This window comes from Nyctibius grandis, chromosome 3, assembly GCF_013368605.1.
Source record: "Nyctibius grandis isolate bNycGra1 chromosome 3, bNycGra1.pri, whole genome shotgun sequence".
Lineage (NCBI taxonomy): Eukaryota > Metazoa > Chordata > Aves > Nyctibiiformes > Nyctibiidae > Nyctibius > Nyctibius grandis.
The window spans coordinates 114,281,869-114,303,100 of record NC_090660.1 but is presented as its reverse complement, the minus strand read 5'-3'; the positions used below and the strand labels follow the sequence as shown (position 1 = coordinate 114,303,100).

Here is a 21,232-nt window from a genome sequence, read left to right as displayed (position 1 = left end):
TCAAATTAAGACCCCAAAGTCAGTCACTCACCAAAACAGCTGCTGGGAGGGGTGGGGTGGGGAAAACGAGGGAATGAAGGAGTAGAAATGCTGCCAAAAACCAAATCAAAGGCCTCACATGGATGTAGTTCGGGGTCTCAGAGGGGTAAGAGGGAGGGAAAAATGCCCTGATTAAACAACCCTAAAATGCTGCAATCAATAAATACAGCAACAGACCCCGCACTTCTTGCCTGTGCTGCAGGGTACCAGGGACACCCATGCAGGGTTCCCTGTCATGGCCCCCCCTTGCTGTTGTGCCCAGCCCAACCCCCTGGCAGTCCCCATGACACCATCTTCCCTCACAGCAGGATCACAGGGCCACCCACACAGGGTCCCGTGTCCTTGTCCCCCCGCTTGCTGCCACGACCCTGGGCAACTCATGCAGGGTGCCCAGGTCACCACTCCCCTGGCTGTGAGGTCTTCAGCTGACCCACGTGTGGGTCCTTGTTGCACTGTCCACCTGGCTGCATGGTCCCTCCATCCCACCCACATGGATGTCCCTAGGCCATGGTCTTACCTTGCTATGGGGTCTCCAAGTGACTCTTGGAATGAATCCCCAGGCCACCATCCTCCCTTCACTGCAGGGTCCCACAGTGACCCATGCAGAGGGTCTCTGGGCCACCATCCTCCCTGCTGCAGGGTCCCTGGACCACCTGTGCAGAGGACCCCAAGCCACCATCCCCGTGCTCTGAGGTCACACAGAAAGCCCCCTCTGTGACATCACCATCCTCCTCAGCATGGGGTCCCTGAGGCACTTGGGACCAAGTGCAGGAACAAGCCTGTCACCCTTCTCTGCTGTGAAGATGGGGCTCCTGCGGGGCTGGCACAGCCAAGGAGCTGGTGGGGTGGGCATGTTCCCTTGTGCCACCCTCCTACCCAAGCGGCTTCCAACTTGGGCACTCAACCCCAGATCTCTGGGTACCAAAGATCTTTGGTGCCCCCAAATTGCTGATCACCAATGCTGCTCACTCTTTCTTCTCCTTTGTTGTTTTTATTTTTCACTCTCTGTAAGTGAAAAAGAAAAGGCTCCTGTAGAACAGGTGAGCTCTGGGCTGAGACAGGAGCTTGCCGTCTCCAGGGGTATTGGCTGCACTGAAATATTCATCAAAAGCAAATTAAGAGAATGTCTCCAGAGCAGCTGGAGTCCAGAGTGCTGGAGAGCTCTGTGCACAGCTGGAGTTGGCCTCGTTTCAAAGACAAAGCTTTTACCCAGTAAAAAAGCCCTTCCCTAATTCAAAACCAAACATCACCTGCCTCGGAGCCAGGTTCTGATCTCTTTGGCCTTTTTATCCTGGGATTTAGTGTAAATTGCGCATTTCCCCTGCAGACACACTTCTTTGGCCTTGAAGGGCTTATTTCACCTCATCTTAAAGTAATGTTTAATCAATAGAAGACAAACTCAAGTAATACGTGCGCTTATGAGGGACAGTTGTTCACCTTGGAGTTCAGCCAGCTTGACATCAACCCTTGCTCTGAAACGTGTGCAGGATCTCGCCTCCCCGCAGCCCTGTGACGTGCCTGAGCAGCCAGGCCCGGCGGGATGTCTGCCTCATGCTTCAGAGCGTGTCTTGGCCCAAACTTGCTCCAGAGCTGCTCATTTTGGGCACAGTCAGCTCAGACGGGTTCAAGGGAGCGCTGGGAGGAGGCTCATAACCCCATTGCCCTCTGCCCAGAGGATGGATGAACCAGCACATGACTCTCTCTCATCCACCCTGGGGACACCAGGGGCCAGGTCCCTTTGATTGCCCCTCACCCAGCTCTCTGCACCTCATCCTTAGGAGACCCCCAAGCCAGGCACGCAGCAGGAGGGACGTGCTGGAAGGCACCCTCCCGAGCTGCACCCCTCCCAGTGTCTGACTCCCAATGGGCTCTCAGCCACCCAGCCAGGACCCTGCTCTCAGAGCAGCCCCAAATCCCGTTGTGGAGCAGTCACAGCTTGCAGACACACATGGCCTTTTCCCTTGTCTCCCTCCTTCAAGAAGACTGGACTGGGGAGGACCAAATGCAAAGTGATGACGGCAAGGACGTTACTGCACAGCAGCTCCTCCCGATCCCACGAACCAGGAGTCTGCAAGGAGTCTGATTCAGTCCTGTCCCACCCCAAGTCAGAAATTTTCCATTCAAACTGCTCCTGGTTCATATTTCATACGCTAAGAAACCTCCCATCATTAGCAAGAGCGAGGGGGGCTAGAAAAAGCCATGGCTGTCGCTCCCGTTGCCATCCCAGCCTTCCTCCTATGTGGCTCGGCAAGACTGTCCTGTGCTTTTGGACAACTCTCCCATTGCCAAAGGGCTGCATGTTGGTGAGGAACAACCCCCAACCCCTATGGACACTGGGGTGACCTGGGCTGCTTGGGACAAAATGGACTTCAGCCAACTGAAATCATACATGGAGCATGCTGTACTGCAGGACATGACCTGGAAAGGGGCTCACTGCTGGTGTGCTGTCTACTTAAAAGCATAAAAAAGAGCCACAAAACTGAAATCCAAGTGGGAGAGGGATGCTTAGAGTTGGTGTGTCTCACCTGGGTTCCTGGAGCTTGGCGGCAGCCATGCAGCATCATCACAATACGGTTTCCATGCTTGGATGGGCTGTATCCAGGCAACTCACACCCATCTGCCTCGCTTTCCTGGGAGGAATGGGGAAGGCAGAGCAGGGAGCGGGGCTGGAGCCAAAACTGGAACAGTTTGAGAGCAAGAGGTCACCCACAAGGAAGCTTTGTTATGTGAACAATGAGTCAGACGAAGCAGCGGTTCTCCGACAGCGATGGAACCTGACCAAGCCACACAAGCTTCATCCTGCCTGCTGCGAGGTCCTGGGCTGTCCTGTGGTTCATGTCATGCAGAAGACCTGCCGTTGACCTAATGACCTCCAGGCTTTCATCCTTAACTCACAAGGTCTTGATAGATAATATCAAAAGCCTGACTTACATTTCAGTAACAAAAGAGTCCTGCTCCATCCCACTGCAAATTTACACATCTCCCCTATGATCTTCCCTCATGCCTTAACATTGCTTTTGTAATTAGCTCCAGAATTACCATATTTAAATTCATGGTTATTCAGTTGCTGCTGCAGCAGCTCAGGCTGTGCTGCCTCCCAGTGATTCCTCAGCTGAAACAGGGGTTATAGCCCTAATTAGTCTCCAAAGCTCATTGGATGCAGCAAGAAGCTCTTATCCTCCCACTGGCACCTGGAATATCTTCCTTGACCTTTTGCATTTCCCTAGGTCATCTAATGGATGCCCCATCATTGGAAGTCTTCAAGGTCAGGTTGGATGAGGCTTTTGAGCAACCTGATCTAGTGAAAGATGTTCCTGCCCATGTCAGGGGGGTTGGACTGGATGATCTTTAAAGTCTCTTCCAACCCAAACCCTTTCATTCTGTAATTTTACCATGCGGTGAGCTGGAAGCATGGATGCAGCTGGATGTGGGGTGGTTATGATTCATCTTCCTGCCTTGAGCCGATGCAGGTGGAGTGGGACACGTAGGAAACACCAGTGTGAGGTTTCTTCTTGCTAAACCTTGGTGTCTTGCAGAGGATGAAAGAGGTGATGCTGTTTGCAGGGGAGACATGGGGTTAAACTGGTGTGGAGAGGAGCTTCACTGCTTCATCCCTGTCTCCACATGTGAGATCAGCCAGGGCATCCTGCATCACGGGAGGGAAAATAGCACTAGGGCTGAAGTCGCTTGTGGGAGCAGGATTTTGGAGCTGGGAAAGCCCTGGGAGGGCTGGGGACGTGCTGGGACTCACCCAGCTGGAAGAGGGGTTGGATACTTCCATGGGGACACGGCTGGTAACACAAGCACAAGGTGACATCTTTTTTTTATAATGTGCAGGGAGAAAAATGACACCCCCCAGGAAGGGGGTACCCAGGGATTCAGCTTTTCTTCAGACTTTCCCAAAGAGAAAGGGCACGTTCCTCTTCCAGGTCTCACCCAGGACAAAGGAGAAAAGGAGTGAAAAAGCTGTGATATCCTACTACTCCTCGACATTGAGGCCATATCAGAAATATTATTTTGTATCAGCACTAGTGTGGCCAGCAGGACCAGGGCAGGGATCTTCCCCCTGTATTCGGCACTGGTGAGGCCGCACCTCGAATCCTGGGTGCAGTTTTGGGCCCCTCACTACAAGAAAGACCTTGAGGTGCTGGAGCGAGTCCAGAGAAGGGCAACGGGGCTGGGGAAGGGTCTGGAGCACAAGTGTGATGAGGAGCGGCTGAGGGACCTGGGGGGGTTTAGCGTGGAGAAAAGGAGGCTGAGGGGAGACCTTCTCGCTCTCTACAACTGCCTGAAAGGAGGGTGTAGCGAGGGGAGGTCGGTCTCTTCTCCCAGGTAACAAGCGACAGGACGAGAGGAACCGGCCTCAAGTTGTGCCAGGGGAGGGTTAGATTGGAGATCAGGGACAATTTCTTCATGGAAAGGGTTGTCAAGCACTGGCACAGGCTGCCCAGGGCAGTGGTGGAGTCCCCATCCCTGGAGGGATTTAAAAGCCGTGTAGATGTGGTGCTGAGGGACATGGGTTAGTGGTGGGCTTGGCAGTGCTGGGGTAACGGTTGGACTTGATGATCTTAAAGGTCCTTTCCAACCAAAACGATTCAGTGATTCTATTCTATGTTAACTCTTTTGGCGGAAAAAGTTGGAATACCTGTCTGGGTCTCCCTTAATCCTGTTTGTCACCATTCTAATTTAGAGCAGTGCAAGGCCCTGCCTTTGCCTCGCAGAAATGTGAAAGGAAAAGCAGCTGGAGGGGGGGTATGTGTCTTTGAAACCATCCCCTGCCCACTGGAAAGCCCCGGCTCATTTTTAATCTCAGTTTAAGTGCATTAAAGATGATTAAACTTTTCCTCATCGAAAATCCCTTTTGACCAGGCCTCTGTGTGAGGGAGGAGAGGACAGAACCTGCGCACCCCCTTCCCCTGCACCGCTGTGTGCCTGGGCTTGAACCAGCACCCCCCAACACCATGCCAGGGACGGGAGCTGGTGCCGGTGTCCCCCGGAGCTGTGGCAGGTGGCGGTGCCTGTGACCCCGGGCCCGGACTCCATTTCCCGAGGAGCCGAGCGGCGGCGCCCGGTGATGGCGGCGGGGCGGCAGGAAGCGCGGCCGAGGCGAGCCGAGCCCTGACGAACCGAGCCGAGCCGAGCCGAGCCGAGCCCCGTGCCGGGGTGAGACGGGAGCCCCCTCGCCAGCCGGTGTGGGATCATTTGCGGGGGGTAGTTCCCCCTCCACCCCCCTGCGGGGGTACTCGGGGGGGTGTAGAAGTGGGGGTGTCCCCAGAGCGGGGGGACAGTACGGAGGGGAGAGCCCCAGGGGGGGTATGAGGGGTCTTGGGGGCCCCCGGGGTGGGAGGCTCTGGGTGGAATAGGGGCGGTGCTGCGGGAGGGGGGGCTGGGGTGCGGGGAGGAGGGGGGTGCAGAGCTGGGGTTTGGGGTGCGGGGGGAGTGTGGGGGTCAGGCCTGGGGTGTGGGGTGCGGAAGAGGTGTGGGGTGCAGGAGGAGATCTGGGGTGCAGGGGAAGTGTGGGGTGCAGGAGGAGACCTGGGGTGCAGGGGAAGATTTGGGGGGCAGACTTGGGGTTTGGGGTGCGGGAGAGGTGTGGGATGCAGAGCTGGTTGCAGACCTGGGACTCGGGGTGCAGGAGGAGATCTGGGGTGCAGGGGAAGATTTGGGGTGCAGGCGGAGACGTGGGGTGCAGGTCTGGGGTTGGGGTGTGGGAGAGGTGTGGGGTGCAGAGCTGCGACTCAGGGTGCAGGAGGAGATGTGGGGTGCAGACCTGGGGTGCAGGGGAAGATTTGGAGGGCAGACTTGGTGTTTGGGGTGTAGAGGAGGTGTGGGGTGCAGACCTGGGACTCAGGGTGCTGGAGGAGACCTGGGGTGCAGACCTGGGGTTTGGGGTGCAGGGAGAGGCACAGGGTGCAGACCTGGGGGCAGACCTGGGATTTGGGGTGCAAGGGAGATCTGGGGTGCAGACCTGGGGTGCAGACCTGGGACTCAGGGTGCAGGAGAAGATCTGGGGTGCAGACCTTGGACTCGGGGTGCAGGGGGAGATCTGGGGTGCAGACCTGGGGTTCAGGGGAATATTTGGGGTGCAGACCTGGGACTCGGGGTGCAGGAAGAGATCTGGGGTGCAGGGGGAGATCTGGGGTGCAGACGTGGGGTGCAGGGGTAGATTTGGGTGCAGACCTGGGACTTGGGGTGCAGGAGGAGACCTGGGGTGCAGACCTGGGGTGCAGGGGTAGATTTGGGGTGCAGACCTGGGACACAGGGTGCAGGAGGAGATGTGGGGTGCAGACCTGGGATGCAGATGAAGATTTGGGGTGCAGACCTGGGACTCAGGGGGCAGGAGGAGATGTGGGGTGCAGAGCTAGGGTGCAGGGGTAGATTTGGGGTGCAGACCTGGGACTCTGGGGAGGCACGAGGGTGTGGGGTGACCTTCTGTTTCCAGAGGCTGGGCAGTGCCGTGTGGTGCCACGTGGCAGGTCTGGTTCCAGCCCAGGTGCCGCCTGCGCACGGGGAACCCCCCAGGCCACCGGCCACCTTCATTAATTAGTAACTACAGCTGACGAGTTTACACCAAACACTGCTTCCGCTTTCCTTTTTGCTGGCAGAAGCGAGCAAAAGTCCTCCCCCAAAAATGATCCCACCAGCCTGGCGCGTGGCTGATGCTTGTGGGCACCCACACCGGGTGGGGGTGAGCTCGGTGTGGTCCATGGGTGCACCCCGAGGTGACTCTGGCTTCGCCCCCCGCCCTGCCCCCGCAGGATTTTGGCCATGACGGAGGCGACGGGGCCGGTGGCCAAGCGCATCCTGGTGACGGGTGGCACCGGTTTGGTGGGGAGAGCCATCGAGAAGGTGGTGGCTGATGGAGAGGGGCGGCCGGACGAGGAGTGGATCTTTGTGTCCTCCAGAGACGCCGACTTGACGTGAGTTGACCGCGTGGATTTTCGCTTGGAAACCCCCTTGCTCTACTCTCTTGGCGCCGCTGAACCCCCAAATTTCCCATCCCAGGAATGCCACGGAGACCAAAGCCCTGTTCGAGCAGCACAAGCCCACCCATGTCATCCACCTGGCCGCCATGGTCGGGGGCCTCTTCAAAAACATCTGCTACAACCTGGATTTTTGGGTGAGCACCCAGCCAATGGGCGATATCGGGAGTCCCTGAGGGTGCTGCCACCCCCCGCCCTCCCCAAGCTGGGATGCAGGGACATGAGGACATGGCTTGCTCTGCTCCTGGGGCCAAAGCAGAGCTCCTCTGGTTTCTGGAGTTATTAATGAGTTATTACCCGCAGGGTGCAGGGTTTTGAGGGGCCTCACCCCACAGATCTGACAAATCTCTCCATCCCCAGAGGAGAAACATCCACATCAATGACAACGTCCTGCACTCTGCCTACGAGACGGGGGTGCAGAAGGTGGTCTCCTGCCTCTCCACCTGCATCTTCCCAGACAAGACGACGTACCCCATCGATGAGAGCATGGTGAGCATCTCCATCCCCATGTACAGCCTGGGGTGGGGTGGTCCCTGTCCTGCTTAATTCTTTGCTCTCTTGTCCCCAGATTCACAACGGGCCACCTCACAGCTCCAACTTCGGTTACTCCTATGCCAAGAGGATGATCGATGTCCAGAATAGGTGCGGGGGGACACACGGGAGAGCCCTTGCAGGCTGCGAGCACCCGCCGGTTATCGGGGCAAGGGGAATCTCCTGGGAGTCCCAGGAATTAAGTGGAGCTGAGGAGATACCTGGGCTCAGCAGGTGGAGATGCTGCTGGCCAGGATCTTCTGGGGACAGCTCTGTGCTGGAGGGGTGAGTGACTGTGGCTGGTTGACAACCCACCTGCTCCTCCCCTGCTCTCACCCAGGGGCTACTTCGAGCAGCACGGCTGCCGCTTCACTGCCGTCATCCCCACCAATGTCTTCGGGCCGCACGACAACTTCAACATCGAGGACGGACACGTCTTGCCGGGGCTTATCCATAAGGTCTACCTGGCCAAACGTGAGTGTAGCAGGACTTCTTACAGCTTTTTTGGGTAGGGTTGGGCTGGTTTTGGGTTTTTTTGCCCCCCTGCCTGCTCCATGAGCTGCTCTGCAGGGTTGCCAGGGTGGGTGGAGGTGGCTGCGATGCTCATGGACCTGCTTTCCTTCCTCCAGAGACTGGCTCCGCTCTGACCGTCTGGGGCACGGGCAAGCCCAGGAGACAGTTCATCTACTCCCTGGTACGTGTGGCCTCGGGGAGCACTCGCCTCCCACGACTTGGGGAGGGCAGGGTACGGGGCTGGGGGTGCTGGTGCCTGGACCCCAGCAGGGTCTGAGCCTACCTGGCTTGTCCTGGGCAGCATTGGCCATCCTCAGGGTTGGGTTCCCTTGTGATGGGAGGGCTGGGGGACAGCAACCACCCCCCAAGAGCTGTCTGCCCCTCTGCAGGACCTGGCCCGGCTCTTCCTTTGGGTCCTGCGGGAATACGATGAGGTGGAACCCATCATTTTGTCAGGTAAGCCCCAGCTGCCCCTCCCCAAACGCCCCCTCCAGCCCCTTTCCAAGAGGATGAGGGAACGGCCATGATCATCCCCTTCTCCACAGTGGGAGAAGAAGATGAAGTCTCCATCAGGGAGGCAGCAGAAGCGATCGTGGAGGCCATGGACTTCAGGGGAGAGCTTGTTGTATCCTTCTTGGCAGGCTGGCCCCCCTTACTTGGGGGGCTGCTGCAGCATGAGGGGCACCCCGCTTTCCACCAGAAGCCGTAGACCTCCAGAGGAGATGCCGTGGTCCAGAGCATCCCTCCCACTGCCCCAGCCAGGACATGGTGGGGCAGAGCGAGACCTGGTTTTCCCCCTTTGGTTTCCCTTAACCCTTCCTGTCCCAGTTTGACACCACCAAAGCGGACGGGCAGTTCAAGAAGACGGCCAGCAACGCCAAGCTACGGCGCTACCTGCCTGGCTTCCAGTTCACACCTTTCAGGCAAGGTGAGATGGGGGAATCCATGCAACACGGAGGTCCTACCCACTGCAAGTAGCCTTGGTGGCATCAGGGGGGGTCCATCCTTTCAATACTCAGTGGGGGCTTCTAAGAAAGATGGGGACAGACTTTTTTGTAGGGCCTGTAGCGACAGGACAAGGGGTGATGGTTTTAAACTAAAAGAAGGGAGATTCAGACTAGATCTAAAGAAGAAATTTTTTTACAATGAGGGTGGTGAGACACTGGCACAGGTTGCCCAGAGAGGTGGGATATGCCTCATCCCTGGAAACATTCAAAGTCAGGTTGGACAGGGCTCTAGTGAGCCCTGTCCAACCATCTTCAACTGATCTAGTTGAAGATGTCCCTGCTCATTGCAGGGGGTTGGACTAGATGACCTTTGGAGGTCCCTTCCAACCCAAACCATTCTATGATTCTATGACCCTGCTCCTTGCAGGGGGTTGGACCAGGTGACCTTCAAAGGTCCCTTCCAACCCAAACCATTCCATGATTCTATGAACAAACTGCTCTCCCACTCCCAAAACCCATCGCATCTTCTCCCTCCCCAGCCGTGAAGGAGACCTGCGCCTGGTTCAGCACCAACTATGCCAACGCCAGGAAGTGATGGGCCAACGCGGCACCAGGACTGGCATCACCTGGGCACCATCCTCTTCAACTCAGGGTTGTCCTTTGCTGGGGCAGAGGACGGGGCTGGGGGGGGTGACAGTGACATTTCCAAAGCAAAAGGGAGCCAGAGGCCAGTGAGCAGCCCCCACGTTCCTGCCCGCTGCTGGGAGCGGCGCGGGATGCCCAGGGCAGCGGGGAGGAAGGTTGGGGCACCCCAAAGGTGGTGGGACCCTGGATCAGGTGGTAGCAGCCAACTGGAGCCACCACCACCACCGCCTTGGCCGTGTCCAAGAGGTTGGTGGCTCTGGCTGAGCTGTAACGGGCTACCTGTAATTAGGCTGTAATAAAGGGAAGGTGATCAGGGTTCCTCTGGCACAGGAACGGCAGCCGGACATTTGCTGTTGCTTTTGAGGTGTGGGGATGGTCCCAAAGCCCTCAGCATCAGGATGAGGGGGACCAGAATGGGGAAGGCTCCAGCTGTAAATATGGCATTTATTAAAATATATGCAAATAGCAAAAAAGCGGTGGGATGAGGAGCGTCTGCCCTGTAGCATGGTCCTGAATCCACATCGAATGGCACCCTGAGGGTCTGGAGCACCACCATGTGTTCTCCACCAGCATTTGGAAGAGCCCCAAAAAAAGGGGTTTAAAACCCTGCTAGGAGGGAGTCAGACATGGAGGGACGAGTCCATGGCCAAGCGGTGGCATGGACGTGGCAGAAGTCCTGCCCAGGGATGGCTTTCTTCCAGCACCGCTGCCCAACCCTGGTGAGCCCCTGGCATGGGAACCGTGGGGATAGCAAGGGCCTATGGAAGAGAGACCCATCAGCACCCCGAGAAGCACCCAGCAGGGCTGTCCCCCACCACTGTCAGGTCACTGGCTGTACCCCGAGGTGACACCAGCCCCAACGTGTCACTGGAGAAGGGATGTCCCCTGAGGTTGGCACTCACACATTGCTGGCCAGAGACCGGCTCCGGTTGTGGGGTTTGGGCTCCCAGTGATTCCCAGTGCCCAGGGCCAGTTCCGGCATCACCTGGTCAGGGAAGAAGGAGTTTAGACAGGGCATCTTCCATCCTTGATGACCCTCCTGTCCTGCAGGAGATATCCTTTGTCCCCTGGGGACATGTGGGTCATACAGAACGGGTGCCTTTGCCACCCATCCTTGGAGGACATCTCCCTCCACCCAAAAGTGCTCCTTGGGCATCATGTCCCTGTAAGCGCTGCAGCACCAGCCCTGGCCCCTCTCCCAACGGGGTGTCAAGCACCCAGAGGTGGAGTCATGATGAGGACACCTCAGCCCTAGACACTCTGACCCTCAGGGAGTTCTGGCAGCAGCACAGAGGAGCAGCAGAGCCCAGCTGGAGGGAAGGGATGCCATCCAGAGGGACCTGGACAGGCTGGAGAGCTGGGCCCGTGCGAACCACATGGAGTTCAGCAAGGCCAAGTGCAAGGTCCTGCATGTGGTTCGGGGCAACCCCAAGCACAAATCCAGGCTGGGCGGAGAATGGATTGAGAGCAGCCCTGAGGAGAAGGACTTGGGGGTGATGGGTGACGAGAAGCTCACCATGAGCCGGCAACGTGCGCTGGCAGCCCAGAAAGCCACCCGTGTCCTGGGCTGCATCCCCAGCAGCGTGGCCAGCAGGGCGAGGGAGGGGATTCTGCCCCTCTGCTCCGCTCTCGGGAGACCCCCCCTGCAGTGCTGCGTCCAGCTCTGGGGCCCCAACAGAAGAAGGACATGGAGCTGTTGGAGCGAGTCCAGAGGAGGCCACGGAGATGCTCAGAGGGCTGGAGCCCCTCTGCTCTGGAGACAGGCTGAGAGAGCTGGGGCTGTTCAGCCTGGAGAAGAGAAGGCTCCGGGGAGACCTTCTAGCACCTTCCAGTGCCTGAAGGGGCTACAGGAAAGCTGGAGAGGGGCTGTTTACAAGGGCCTGGAGTGACAGGACGAGGGGGAACAGTTTTAAACTGCAAGAGGGGAGATTGAGATGAGATATTAGGAGGAAATTCTTTGGTGTGAGGGTGGTGAGACCCTGGCCCAGGCTGCCCAGAGAAGCTGTGGCTGCCCCCTCCCTGGCAGTGTTCAAGGCCAGGTTGGATGGGGCTGGGAGCAACCTGGTCTGGTGGAAGGTGTCCCTGCCCATGGGACACCACGATCTTTAAGGTCCCTTCCCACCCAAACCCTTCTGTGAATACACCCGGGGTACCTGGGAGACCCTCCCCCCCCTTTCCCGAGTGGTGGGTCCGCCCGTCCCCCCCCCCTTCCCCCGGGTGGTGGGTCCGTCCCCCCCCCACCGCGTGCACTGGAGCAGCCCCGCCCCGCGCGCAGCCCCCGCACCTGCGCAGATTCCCGTCACTCCCCCCGGCCCCGCCCCTTATAACCCGGCACCGCCAATGGGAGAGAGGAAGGCGGGTAGAGCGCGGCCAATGGGCTGCGAGGGGGCGTGCCCGCGCTCCGGCCTGGGCCATGGAGGCGGAGGAGCTGCGGGTGGGGTTCGTGGGCGCCGGGCGGATGGCGGGGGGGCTGGCGCGGGGGCTGCTGCGGGCAGGTACGGACGGGGGACACGGGGGGACGGGGCCGTGGGGCGGCGTGGGGATATGGGACAGCCCCGGCCTGGCCTCTCCCTGGGGGCCCTGCCCTGTGGAGCGGTGTGGGGACATGGGACAGCCCTGGCCTGGCCCCTCCCTGGGGTCCTTGTGTGGGGACGTGAGGACAGCCCTGGCCTGTCCCATCCCTGGGGCCCTGCCCCAGAGATCAGTGTGGGGACAACCCTGTCATGTCCCCTTCTCGGGGTCCCTGCCCCATAGAGCGGTGTGGGGACATGGGGACCGCCCTGGCCTGTCCCCCACCCCAGGGTCCCTGCCCCACAGATAGTGGGGGCACGGCCCTGTCCCTGCCACCCGGGTGTCCCTGCCCCACAGCGCAGTGTGGGGACAGCCCTGTGCACACTCAGAAGCCAGGAGATGGTTCCTGCTTTTGGGGTCACCTGCTTTGTCACAGCACTGTGGCACAACGGGGTGCCCAGAGCCATCCCCGTGGGGTGCCCATGCCACCCGGGCTGGCAGGATCCAGCCCCGGCCCCCTTTGCTCCACGTCCCCCAGGCTGGTGGGGCTGGGGTTGGAGGAGAGGAGCACATCTCAGCTGGGATCGGGGTGCTTGGGCTGCACTGGGGTGTCCCCACCGCCCTGGGGCCACCCCAGCTGCTCACTGTGGTCCCCGTGTTCCCCAAGGGAAGGTGCCAGCCAGCAGCGTCGTGGCCAGTGCTCCCTCGGACAAAAACCTGGACACCTGGCGGGTGAGTGGGGCCACGGGGTGACAAGCCACCCCGCTTGGTGGCCGTGGAGGTGGGAGGCATGTTGGGGTCCTCCTCGCCACGATTTTGGGGCACCCATTCCCCCCACACAGGGCTTTGGCTCATCCTTCCCAGGTCTGAGTGAAATCCAGGCAGAGCCTTGGTGGCTTTGTGGCCAGAGCGGGTCCCCAAGCTGTGTCCCCACACGTGAACGTGCCTTGTCCATGGGGATACCGGGGGTGGGAGGTGCCAGGCTGTGACACCTCTCCCTGCCCATGGGTAGGAGTCGGGCTGCCGGACCACGCACTGCAACCTGGAGGTGCTGCAGGAGAGCACCCTGGTCTTCCTGGCCACCAAACCCCATGTCCTGCCGGGCGTCCTGCAGGAGATCCGTCCTGCTGTGGGACCCCACCACGTCATCGTCTCGCTGGCCGCTGGCGTCACCCTCCAGACACTGCAGCGGGTGAGCCTCCTTCTCCTTCTCCTTCTCCATCTCCTCCTCCTCCTGCTGCTTCTTCTCCTCGTCCTCCATCCTTCTCCTTTTCTCCTCCTTCTCCTTTTCTCCTTCTTCTCCTTTTCTCCTTCTTCTCCTTTTCTCCTCCTCTTCTCCTCCTCTTCTCCTCCTCTTCTCCTCCTCTTCTCCTCCTCTTCTCCTTCTCTTCTCCTCCTCTTCTCCTCCTCTTCTCCTCCTCTTCTCCTCCTCTTCTCCTCCTCTTCTCCTCCTCTTCTCCTCCTCTTCTCCTCCTCTTCTCCTCCTCTTCTCCTCCTCTTCTCCTCCTCTTCTCCTCCTCTTCTCCTCCTCTCATCCCATTTGCACCCAGGCCCATGGAGAAGGACATGCTGCTGTGGCTCTGTCCCCACACACGTTGCATCCCCACGTCCTTCCCCATGGACCACTCTTCTCCGCCAGCCCCAATGGGTGATACCCACCGGTGTCTCAGGGCACCCTTGGGTGCTGCCCAGAGCTGGCACCCTTCTCCCATCCCCATCTCTCCCCAGCTTCTCCCTGCTGGGACCAAGGTGCTGCGGCTCATGCCCAACCTGCCATGCGTGGTACAGGCAGGGGCGATGGTCTTCGCCCGAGGCAGCGGTGCCGGCGATGAGGAAGCCGCGCTGCTGAAGAACCTGCTGTCCTCCTGCGGGCTCTGCGAGGAGGTCCCCGAATCCTACATCAACATCCACACTGGCCTCAGTGGCAGCGGCGTGGCCTACGTAAGCGCCCGCGCTCGGCGGGCACCGGCTCACTGGCGGGACACAGGATGCCAGAAGATTTGGGGTTTGGGGTCCCCCCCTTTTGCCACGCTCATCCCCGATGTTCTTCTCCTCCAGGTCTACCTGTTTGCTGAAGCTTTGGCCGAGGGCGCGGTGAAGATGGGCATGCCGGGCGGCTTGGCCAGCAGGATCGCAGCTCAGACGCTGCTGGTGAGTCAGTGGCATCACTTGGGGACACCTGGCATCGCTCCTCTCCCTCCTGCCCTGCAGCTCCCACCCGGCTCGGGCACCCCGTAGTGCTGGATGGCCTCCTGCCTCAGTTTCCCCTCTTGAAATGGAAGACGAGGTGGTGGGACAGATGCTTCAGTGCCTTGTCCCCCACCGCAGCGGGGTGGGTGATGGGAGGATGCTGCCATCCAACCCCCGGGCAAGGAGAGGGGAGGTTTGGGAGGTCTTCTTCTCTTTGACCCACCCCGGGTTCCTCTAGGGTGCAGCAAAGATGATGCTGGAGACGGGGGAGCACCCGGCGAAGCTGCGAGGAGACATCTGCACGCCCGGGGGCACCACCATCCACGCGCTGCACCAGCTGGAGAAGGGCGCGCTGCGGGCCACCGTCATGAACGCCGTGGAGGCGGCCACCAACCGGGCATGTGACATGGCCGAGGACTAGAGACCTGGCTGGGAATGAGCCCCTCCATCCTGTCCCCCATGGGGCAGGAGGGGCGATGGGGACCAGACTGGATGTCTTCAGGGAGCAGGGAGACCCTGACACCCCCAGGAGAACCTGGCTGGGGGTGGGAGATGGTGTGGACCCATGTCCATGCCACGTGCTACCTCTGCAGGGCTGGGACCAAATAAACGTGGGCAGCGCGATGGCAGGCTTGGCTCTTTCTGGTCCCTTCAGTCCTGGGGGGGCTACTGCACCCAGCATGGGGTCACCTCCATGGCGAGGTGACAGCCATGGGTCCCTGGGCCACCATGGATGGAGCTGATGCCACGCTGGCTCCGTGCTCACCAGGGATGGAGCTGATGCCACACTGGCTCTGTGCTCACCAGGGATGGAGCTGATGCCACACTGGCTCTGTGCTCACCAGGGATGGAGCTGATGCCACGCTGGCTCTGTGCTCACCGGGGATGGAGCTGATGCCACGCTGGCTCCGTGCTCACCGGGGATGGAGCTGATGCCACGCTGGCTCCGTGCTCACCGGGGATGGAGCTGATGCCACGCTGGCTCTGTGCTCACCAGGGATGGAGCTGATGCCACGCTGGCTCCGTGCTCACCAGGGATGGAGCTGATGCCACGCTGGCTCTGTGCTCACCATGGATGGAGCTGATGCCACACTGGCTCTGTGCTCACCGGGGATGGAGCTGATGCCACGCTGGCTCTGTGCTCACCAGGGATGGAGCTGATGCCACGCTGGCTCCGTGCTCACCGGGGATGGAGCTGATGCCACGCTGGCTCTGTGCTCACCAGGGATGGAGCTGATGCCACGCTGGCTCCGTGCTCACCGGGGATGGAGCTGATGCCACGCTGGCTCTGTGCTCACCATGGATGGAGCTGATGCCACACTGGCTCTGTGCTCACCAGGGATGGAGCTGATGCCACGCTGGCTCCGTGCTCACCGGGGATGGAGCTGATGCCACGCTGGCTCCGTGCTCACCAGGGATGGAGCTGATGCCACGCTGGCTCCGTGCTCACCAGGGATGGAGCTGATGCCACGCTGGCTCCGTGCTCACCAGGGATGGAGCTGATGCCACGCTGGCTCTGTGCTCACCAGGGATGGAGCTGATGCCACGCTGGCTCTGTGCTCACCAGCGCTGTGCCGGGATGCATGACACTGGGGACGGGCTTTTGGGGACGGGGTGATCCCAAGTTGAGCTTGCTGGGGTTGGGCAGAGCGGCCACATCCCTGCAACTGCTCCAAAACCATGGGTGAGAAGTCAACCAGCCAAAAAACCTCCACCTCCCACCCTGGCCAGGCACCAGCGTTGTACCACGGTCCTGCAGACGGGTCTTGCTCCAGCAGCAAGGTGGTGGGATGGAAGCCCAGACCCGCTCTTGGCCCTGGGGTGCTGCCCATCAAGGGAGGAGAAACTCAAAGCTTGCCTATGTGGAGAGGATCTGAGCCTTTTGCATGCCCTAATTAAGCTTCGTTTGCCTCCTGGCACCTGCACGGATGCAATTAGTGATGATTTGTGAACCGCTTTGAAGATGAAAGGCTTTTTCCAGGCAAAATATCGCTGGTGGAACAGTTGGGTGCTGAGCCTCCGGCTCCTACGGCTTCGACCGTGTCGCCCTGGATGCCGGTGGTGCCAAGCCAAGAGCGAGGCTGCAGCCACACGGTGCAGTCATGCCAAGGCATGACCTCCCTGGGCACCTTCTTGAGGCACCTCATTAATTAGCAAAGCTGCAAAAAAAGCTGGAGCTGGGCCTGTGAGAACCGCATGAAGGTCAACAAGGCCAAGTGCAAGGTCCTGCACGTGGGTCGGGGCGATGCCAAGCACAAACACAGGCTGGGTGGAGAATGGAGTGAGAGCAGCCCTGAGGAGAAGGACTTGGGGGTGATGGGTGACGAGAAGCTCACCATGAGCCGGCAACGTGCGCTGGCAGCCCAGAAAGCCACCCGTGTCCTGGGCTGCATCCCCAGCAGCGTGGCCAGCAGGGCGAGGGAGGGGATTCTGCCCCTCTGCTCCGCTCTCGGGAGACCCCCCTGCAGTGCTGCGTCCAGCTCTGGGGCCCCAACAGAAGAAGGACATGGAGCTGTTGGAGCGAGTCCAGAGGAGGCCATGGAGATGCTCAGAGGGCTGGAGCCCCTCTGCTCTGGAGACAGGCTGAGAGAGCTGGGGCTGTTCAGGCTGGAGAAGAGAAGGCTCCGGGGAGACCTTCTAGCACCTTCCAGTACCTGAAGGGGCTACAGGAAAGCGGGAGAGGGGCTTTTTACAAGGGCAAGGAGTGACAGGACGAGGGGGAACAGTTTTAAACTGCAAGAGGGGAGATTGAGATGAGATCTGAGGAAGCAATTCTTTGGTGTGAGGGTGGTGAGAGCCTGGCCCAGGTTGCCCAGAGAAGCTGTGGCTGCCCCCTCCCTGGCAGGGTTCAAGGCCAGGTTGGATGGGGCTGGGAGCAACCTGGTCTGGTGGAAGGTGTCCCTGCCCATGGCATGAGGGTTGGACTAAATGATCTTTGAAGGTCCCCTTCAACCCAAACCATTCAATGATTCGATGTTCTCACCTCCCCAAACCAGGCCAAACAGTGCCATAAATGTACCCAGGTTGACCTACGTGAGAAGCGAAGACCTCCAGCCTGGTGCCTTCTGCTGAGCTTGGCAACATTTTTTCTCAAACAACTGAAGACTCCTTTAATTCACAAACTACTGCTTGAAGTGAGCCACATCCCAAGCTCTACAATGTTTTTGTGGTTTTTTTTGGTGAGTAAGATTATAAAAATAAATAGAAACGTGGTTTTACATGATTCTGTTGGTGGATACAAGTTATGGGAGAAACCTGAAACGGGTTAGATGCTATGCAACATGCTGGCTGTGAACTTGGCTGCAGTCAAACAGCAGAAATTGAGGTTGGTTGGGTTTGTGGGGGGGAAAAAAAAGTGCATTTCTTCCCTAATCCAAAGCTTTTCTTGACGTTGGTTCTGCAGTGGAGTTTCATGATCTGAAAGGACAAACCTCAGCTCCAAATCTGACTTTTTGTGTGTTTTTTTCCTGCTAATTTCCCTGGCAGACTCTTTTATCGGCAAATTAATCCTAATAAAGTAAAAAAAAACTCAATTTGGGGAGCAGCTGCAGCAGCTCGGGCACCTGCCTGGCCCTGCTGCGTTCAACAGGCTGCGGAGAGGCAGGGAACACGATGGAGAAGACCACACCAAGAGGACACAACCCCACGGAGGTCCCCCTTTTGGCACCCCTCACCCTGCTGCAATGGCTCCGCGTGACAGTTTACAGATGACAACCCCAAAGAGGGAATAAAAATCCATTTAATTTTTCATAAACTCTGAAGTTATGAGACAAAAGACCCGACAAGTAAAAACACCCACCCCGCCTGCTGACACGGGGCACGGCAGCACTGAGGAGTTGGGTTTTTTTAATCTCCTTTCAATAATTTGGCTAAGCAGGCTAAAATTTAATCAAAAATCACGTCAAGAGCTGCGAAATTCACATCTGATGCCAGCAGCCATCTCCCCTGCACCGTGAGACGTGTCCTTCAGCCCCAGCTGCCCCGCAAATCCCAGGAGAGGCACCTCAACCCCCATCCCCGGAGCCTTCGGCTTCACGAGGATGCTCGGACCTGTTTCAGCAGGTCTCTGTGGTCCGGGTGTTCCTGGGGCTGTCATGGGAATGATGGAGGTGACCCTCTCTGGGGAGCTGCAGCTTCTTGGATGCCACCCAAGTGTCCCTGTCCCAATCCAGTGCATGAAGAAAATTGGCTTAAACCAGCCTCAAACCTCCCCAGTTTAACAAGACTCCATTTCAGCAGCGGGAAGGGCATCACCAGCCTCTTCCAGGGCAGAACGTTTGCCTTACAGCCCTCCAGGAGTGGTCCCCGTCCAGGCAACTGTGCCCACCTCAGCCCCACTCTGAGATGTGGGGAATTACTTAGTGTAACTTCCCCCATCGTCCCGGCTCTTCGCGGTGATGCCGACAGGATCCCTCCCTCGCCCCTTCTCCCCATGGGGTCAGGGGGACTGGGCGGCATGGGGGGCATCCACCCCCTTCTAGCGGTGCCAGTGACCAGGGGGCCACCCCGGCTTAGTCAACTGGGATTTAATAGCACCTCCTAAATATACTTAGGGTGAGGAAACCCCCTCTTGGCCACGGTAACCCAGGGGCATTCGGGCGTCCTGAGCCCGTGATGGAGGGGTGAGGGGAGCTGGCACCTCTGTCGCCAGCCCCCTGGGACAACCGGGGTGTCCCCAAACCCCAAGCAGGACGGTCGGTAGCCGAGAGGTCGCGGTTCGCCCTGGCCTAGGAATGGGGGCTGCCGCCGCGGTGCAGCCGCTGGGCCATGCTGATGAGGGAGCGGAGCTGCACCAGCTTCAGCGGCCCCACTTGCCGGGGGTCCTGACCCTCCAGCCAGCGCAACGCCGTCTCCAGACCTTTGATGGCTTCCCGAGCTGTGGGCAACAAGCCGTCCCCCCCTTCCCCACCCCTTCTGCCACCCCCATCTCCGGCAGCTGCCTCCACCTCCTCCTCATCCTCCTCTGCCCCACAGCCCCTGGGGCCTTCCTCCTCAAGGTCCTCTTCCCCATCGTCCTCCTCCGTACCCGGGGCTGCGTCGTCCAAGTGCAACCAGTTGGCCACCTCCTCGGGAGCCAAGCGTTTGTAGGCCAACGCGGCCAGGTGGGTCAGGTCACTAAAGACTTTGCTGTCCCCACCGCCTTCCTCCCCGCATGGAGGGTCTCCGTGCTCTTCCTCCCCGGGCTGGGGCTCGAAGGCGGCGCGCAGCCCCAGCAGCCAGCACTTCTCGATGGAGCCAGGGGGGATGAGGTCCCAAGAAAGGCCGGCCAGGTACAACATGTCCTTGAGGAGGAAGGACCGCACAAAGTCCATGGGGCCACCGGAGCCGCCGCCGGCCACGCATGAGACGGCCAGGCGCAGCAATTCCCGCTTGTAGAGCTGCTTGAAGGCGGACACCACCCCCTGCTCCAGCGGGGCTGGGATTCGGCCTCCCGCTCCGGCCGAGCCGCTCCCGGCAGGGCCCTTGGAGAGGAAGAGGGCACGGATGGAGCCGTCGGGCGTCTGTAGCGGGGGGGATTCCTCAGGGCCCATCCCGGAGGGGGGCGGCGGGGAGCTGAGCAGCAACACGGCCTTCTGCTGCAGGCAGCTCCGGCGCAAATAGCGTTTGACGCCTGGCACGAAGTCCTCAAAGAACCAAGCGCGGAGAAGCGCCGGCCCCAGCCTGGCTTCGGGGCTGTAGCGGTAGCAAGCGGGGAATTTGTCCTGGTTGTGATGGCGGAGGCTGGGGGGATCGCGATGGCCCCCGACCACCAGCGGCTTGAGCTTGTGGGAACCAGTCAAGTTGGCGGCCAGCAGCACGGTGACCCGCTCGCGGGGAGCCGGCCGCCGCCGCGCTGTTGCCGTCACCCCGCCGGCCTGCCCCGGCAGCAGCTTCCAGTAGAGCCCAGTGACGTTGGCGTTGTAGATCTGCTCGTCGCCGTAGCCCCCGGCATCGGCAGCCGGCATCGGCAAGGTCTCGGGGCAGGCGGCGGGAGCCCGCTCGGGCTCGGCGGGGAGGCCGCCCTCGCCGTAGATGCGCTGGCTGGAGATGCCGTGACGCTTCTGCCAGCGCCAAAACCAACCGTGGCTGGCCTTGAAGGTACACTCGGGACCGTAGATCTGCCGGGCGAAGGCCTCGGCCTGAGCTTGGATGAGAGGCCCGGAGAGCGGGACGCCGTGCTGGCGGAGGGCGAGGAACCAGGCGTAGACGGCTCGGTCGATCTCCTCCTCGTTGGCCAAGCGCATCTTCTTGCGTTGGGTGCCCACCTCACCCCCGAGCTGCTCCAGGAACCACCGTAGCTTCGCCTCGTCCTTCAGCCAGCCCCTCAGCGTACCCCCCGGCACCCCGAAGGCCCGGCACACCGACGCCTGGCGCTCGCCTTTCTTCACCCTCTCGATGGCCTGCAGCTTGTCCTTGATGGAGTAGGCCCGTCTCAGCGCCATCTTCACCGATACCCCCCCGGCTGTACCGCTGCTGCTGCCGCTGCTGCTGCCACCGCCCCGCCGCCCTCCCGCCATACCGGCCGGACCCCCACCCGCCTCCGGCTCCCCCCCGGGCATGGAGCAGCCCCCGCAGCCATGGGCCGGCGCGGTAGTAGGAAGGGAGGGGGGGCGCGTTATAACCGGGGCGGGGGAATAGTGGGGGGGGGCGCGGTGCCTTTGTCTCCGCTCCGGCCCCGAGCCGGCCGGTAGGGCGGGGCGGCGCGCAGCGCGCATGTGCGCCTCCCCCCCCGCAATTAGTTTGCGCCGCTCACCCCCCCCCTCCTTGCCCTATTGGACTCTTCCTCTCAGCCCCGCCACCGCCTCTGGGTTGTACCACTTTGAGGAGAGAGAGGGGGGACGCGCCTCCGCGCTTCCCCACTCCTTCTTCCCTCCGCCCTGCTCGGCTGTTCCA

At 60.1% G+C, this 21,232-nt stretch overlaps 3 protein-coding genes across 4 annotated transcripts; 2 read left to right on the top strand and 1 right to left on the bottom strand.

Moving 5' to 3' along the window:
• The first annotated feature begins 5,093 nt into the window (after nucleotides 1–5,093).
• Nucleotides 5,094–10,116, top strand: GFUS (GDP-L-fucose synthase). The gene is made up of 11 exons (XM_068396618.1): nucleotides 5,094–5,202; nucleotides 6,798–6,959; nucleotides 7,045–7,159; nucleotides 7,383–7,511; nucleotides 7,591–7,664; nucleotides 7,894–8,027; nucleotides 8,183–8,247; nucleotides 8,456–8,522; nucleotides 8,612–8,691; nucleotides 8,895–8,994; nucleotides 9,553–10,116. The coding sequence occupies exons 2-11, from the start codon at nucleotides 6,808–6,810 to the stop codon at nucleotides 9,606–9,608; spliced, it is 972 nt and encodes a 323-aa protein (XP_068252719.1). The 5' UTR covers nucleotides 5,094–5,202; nucleotides 6,798–6,807; the 3' UTR covers nucleotides 9,609–10,116.
• Nucleotides 10,117–12,071: 1,955 nt separating this feature from the next.
• Nucleotides 12,072–14,988, top strand: PYCR3 (pyrroline-5-carboxylate reductase 3). Of its 2 annotated transcripts, none has more exons than XM_068396827.1 (6): nucleotides 12,072–12,153; nucleotides 12,837–12,901; nucleotides 13,182–13,361; nucleotides 13,898–14,110; nucleotides 14,228–14,320; nucleotides 14,598–14,988. In XM_068396827.1, the coding sequence occupies exons 1-6, from the start codon at nucleotides 12,072–12,074 to the stop codon at nucleotides 14,778–14,780; spliced, it is 816 nt and encodes a 271-aa protein (XP_068252928.1). In that variant the 3' UTR covers nucleotides 14,781–14,988. The 2 variants fall into 2 exon arrangements, with proteins under 2 accessions (XP_068252928.1, XP_068252927.1); XM_068396826.1 differs by having other exon boundaries at nucleotides 13,862–14,110.
• A 3,092-nt stretch (nucleotides 14,989–18,080) lies between these two features.
• On the bottom strand, nucleotides 18,081–21,036 carry TIGD5 (tigger transposable element derived 5). Its single transcript, XM_068396653.1, has one exon. It carries the CDS (start codon nucleotides 20,896–20,898, stop codon nucleotides 19,087–19,089), a length of 1,812 nt encoding a protein of 603 aa, XP_068252754.1. The 5' UTR covers nucleotides 20,899–21,036; the 3' UTR covers nucleotides 18,081–19,086.
• Nucleotides 21,037–21,232: the final 196 nt, after the last annotated feature.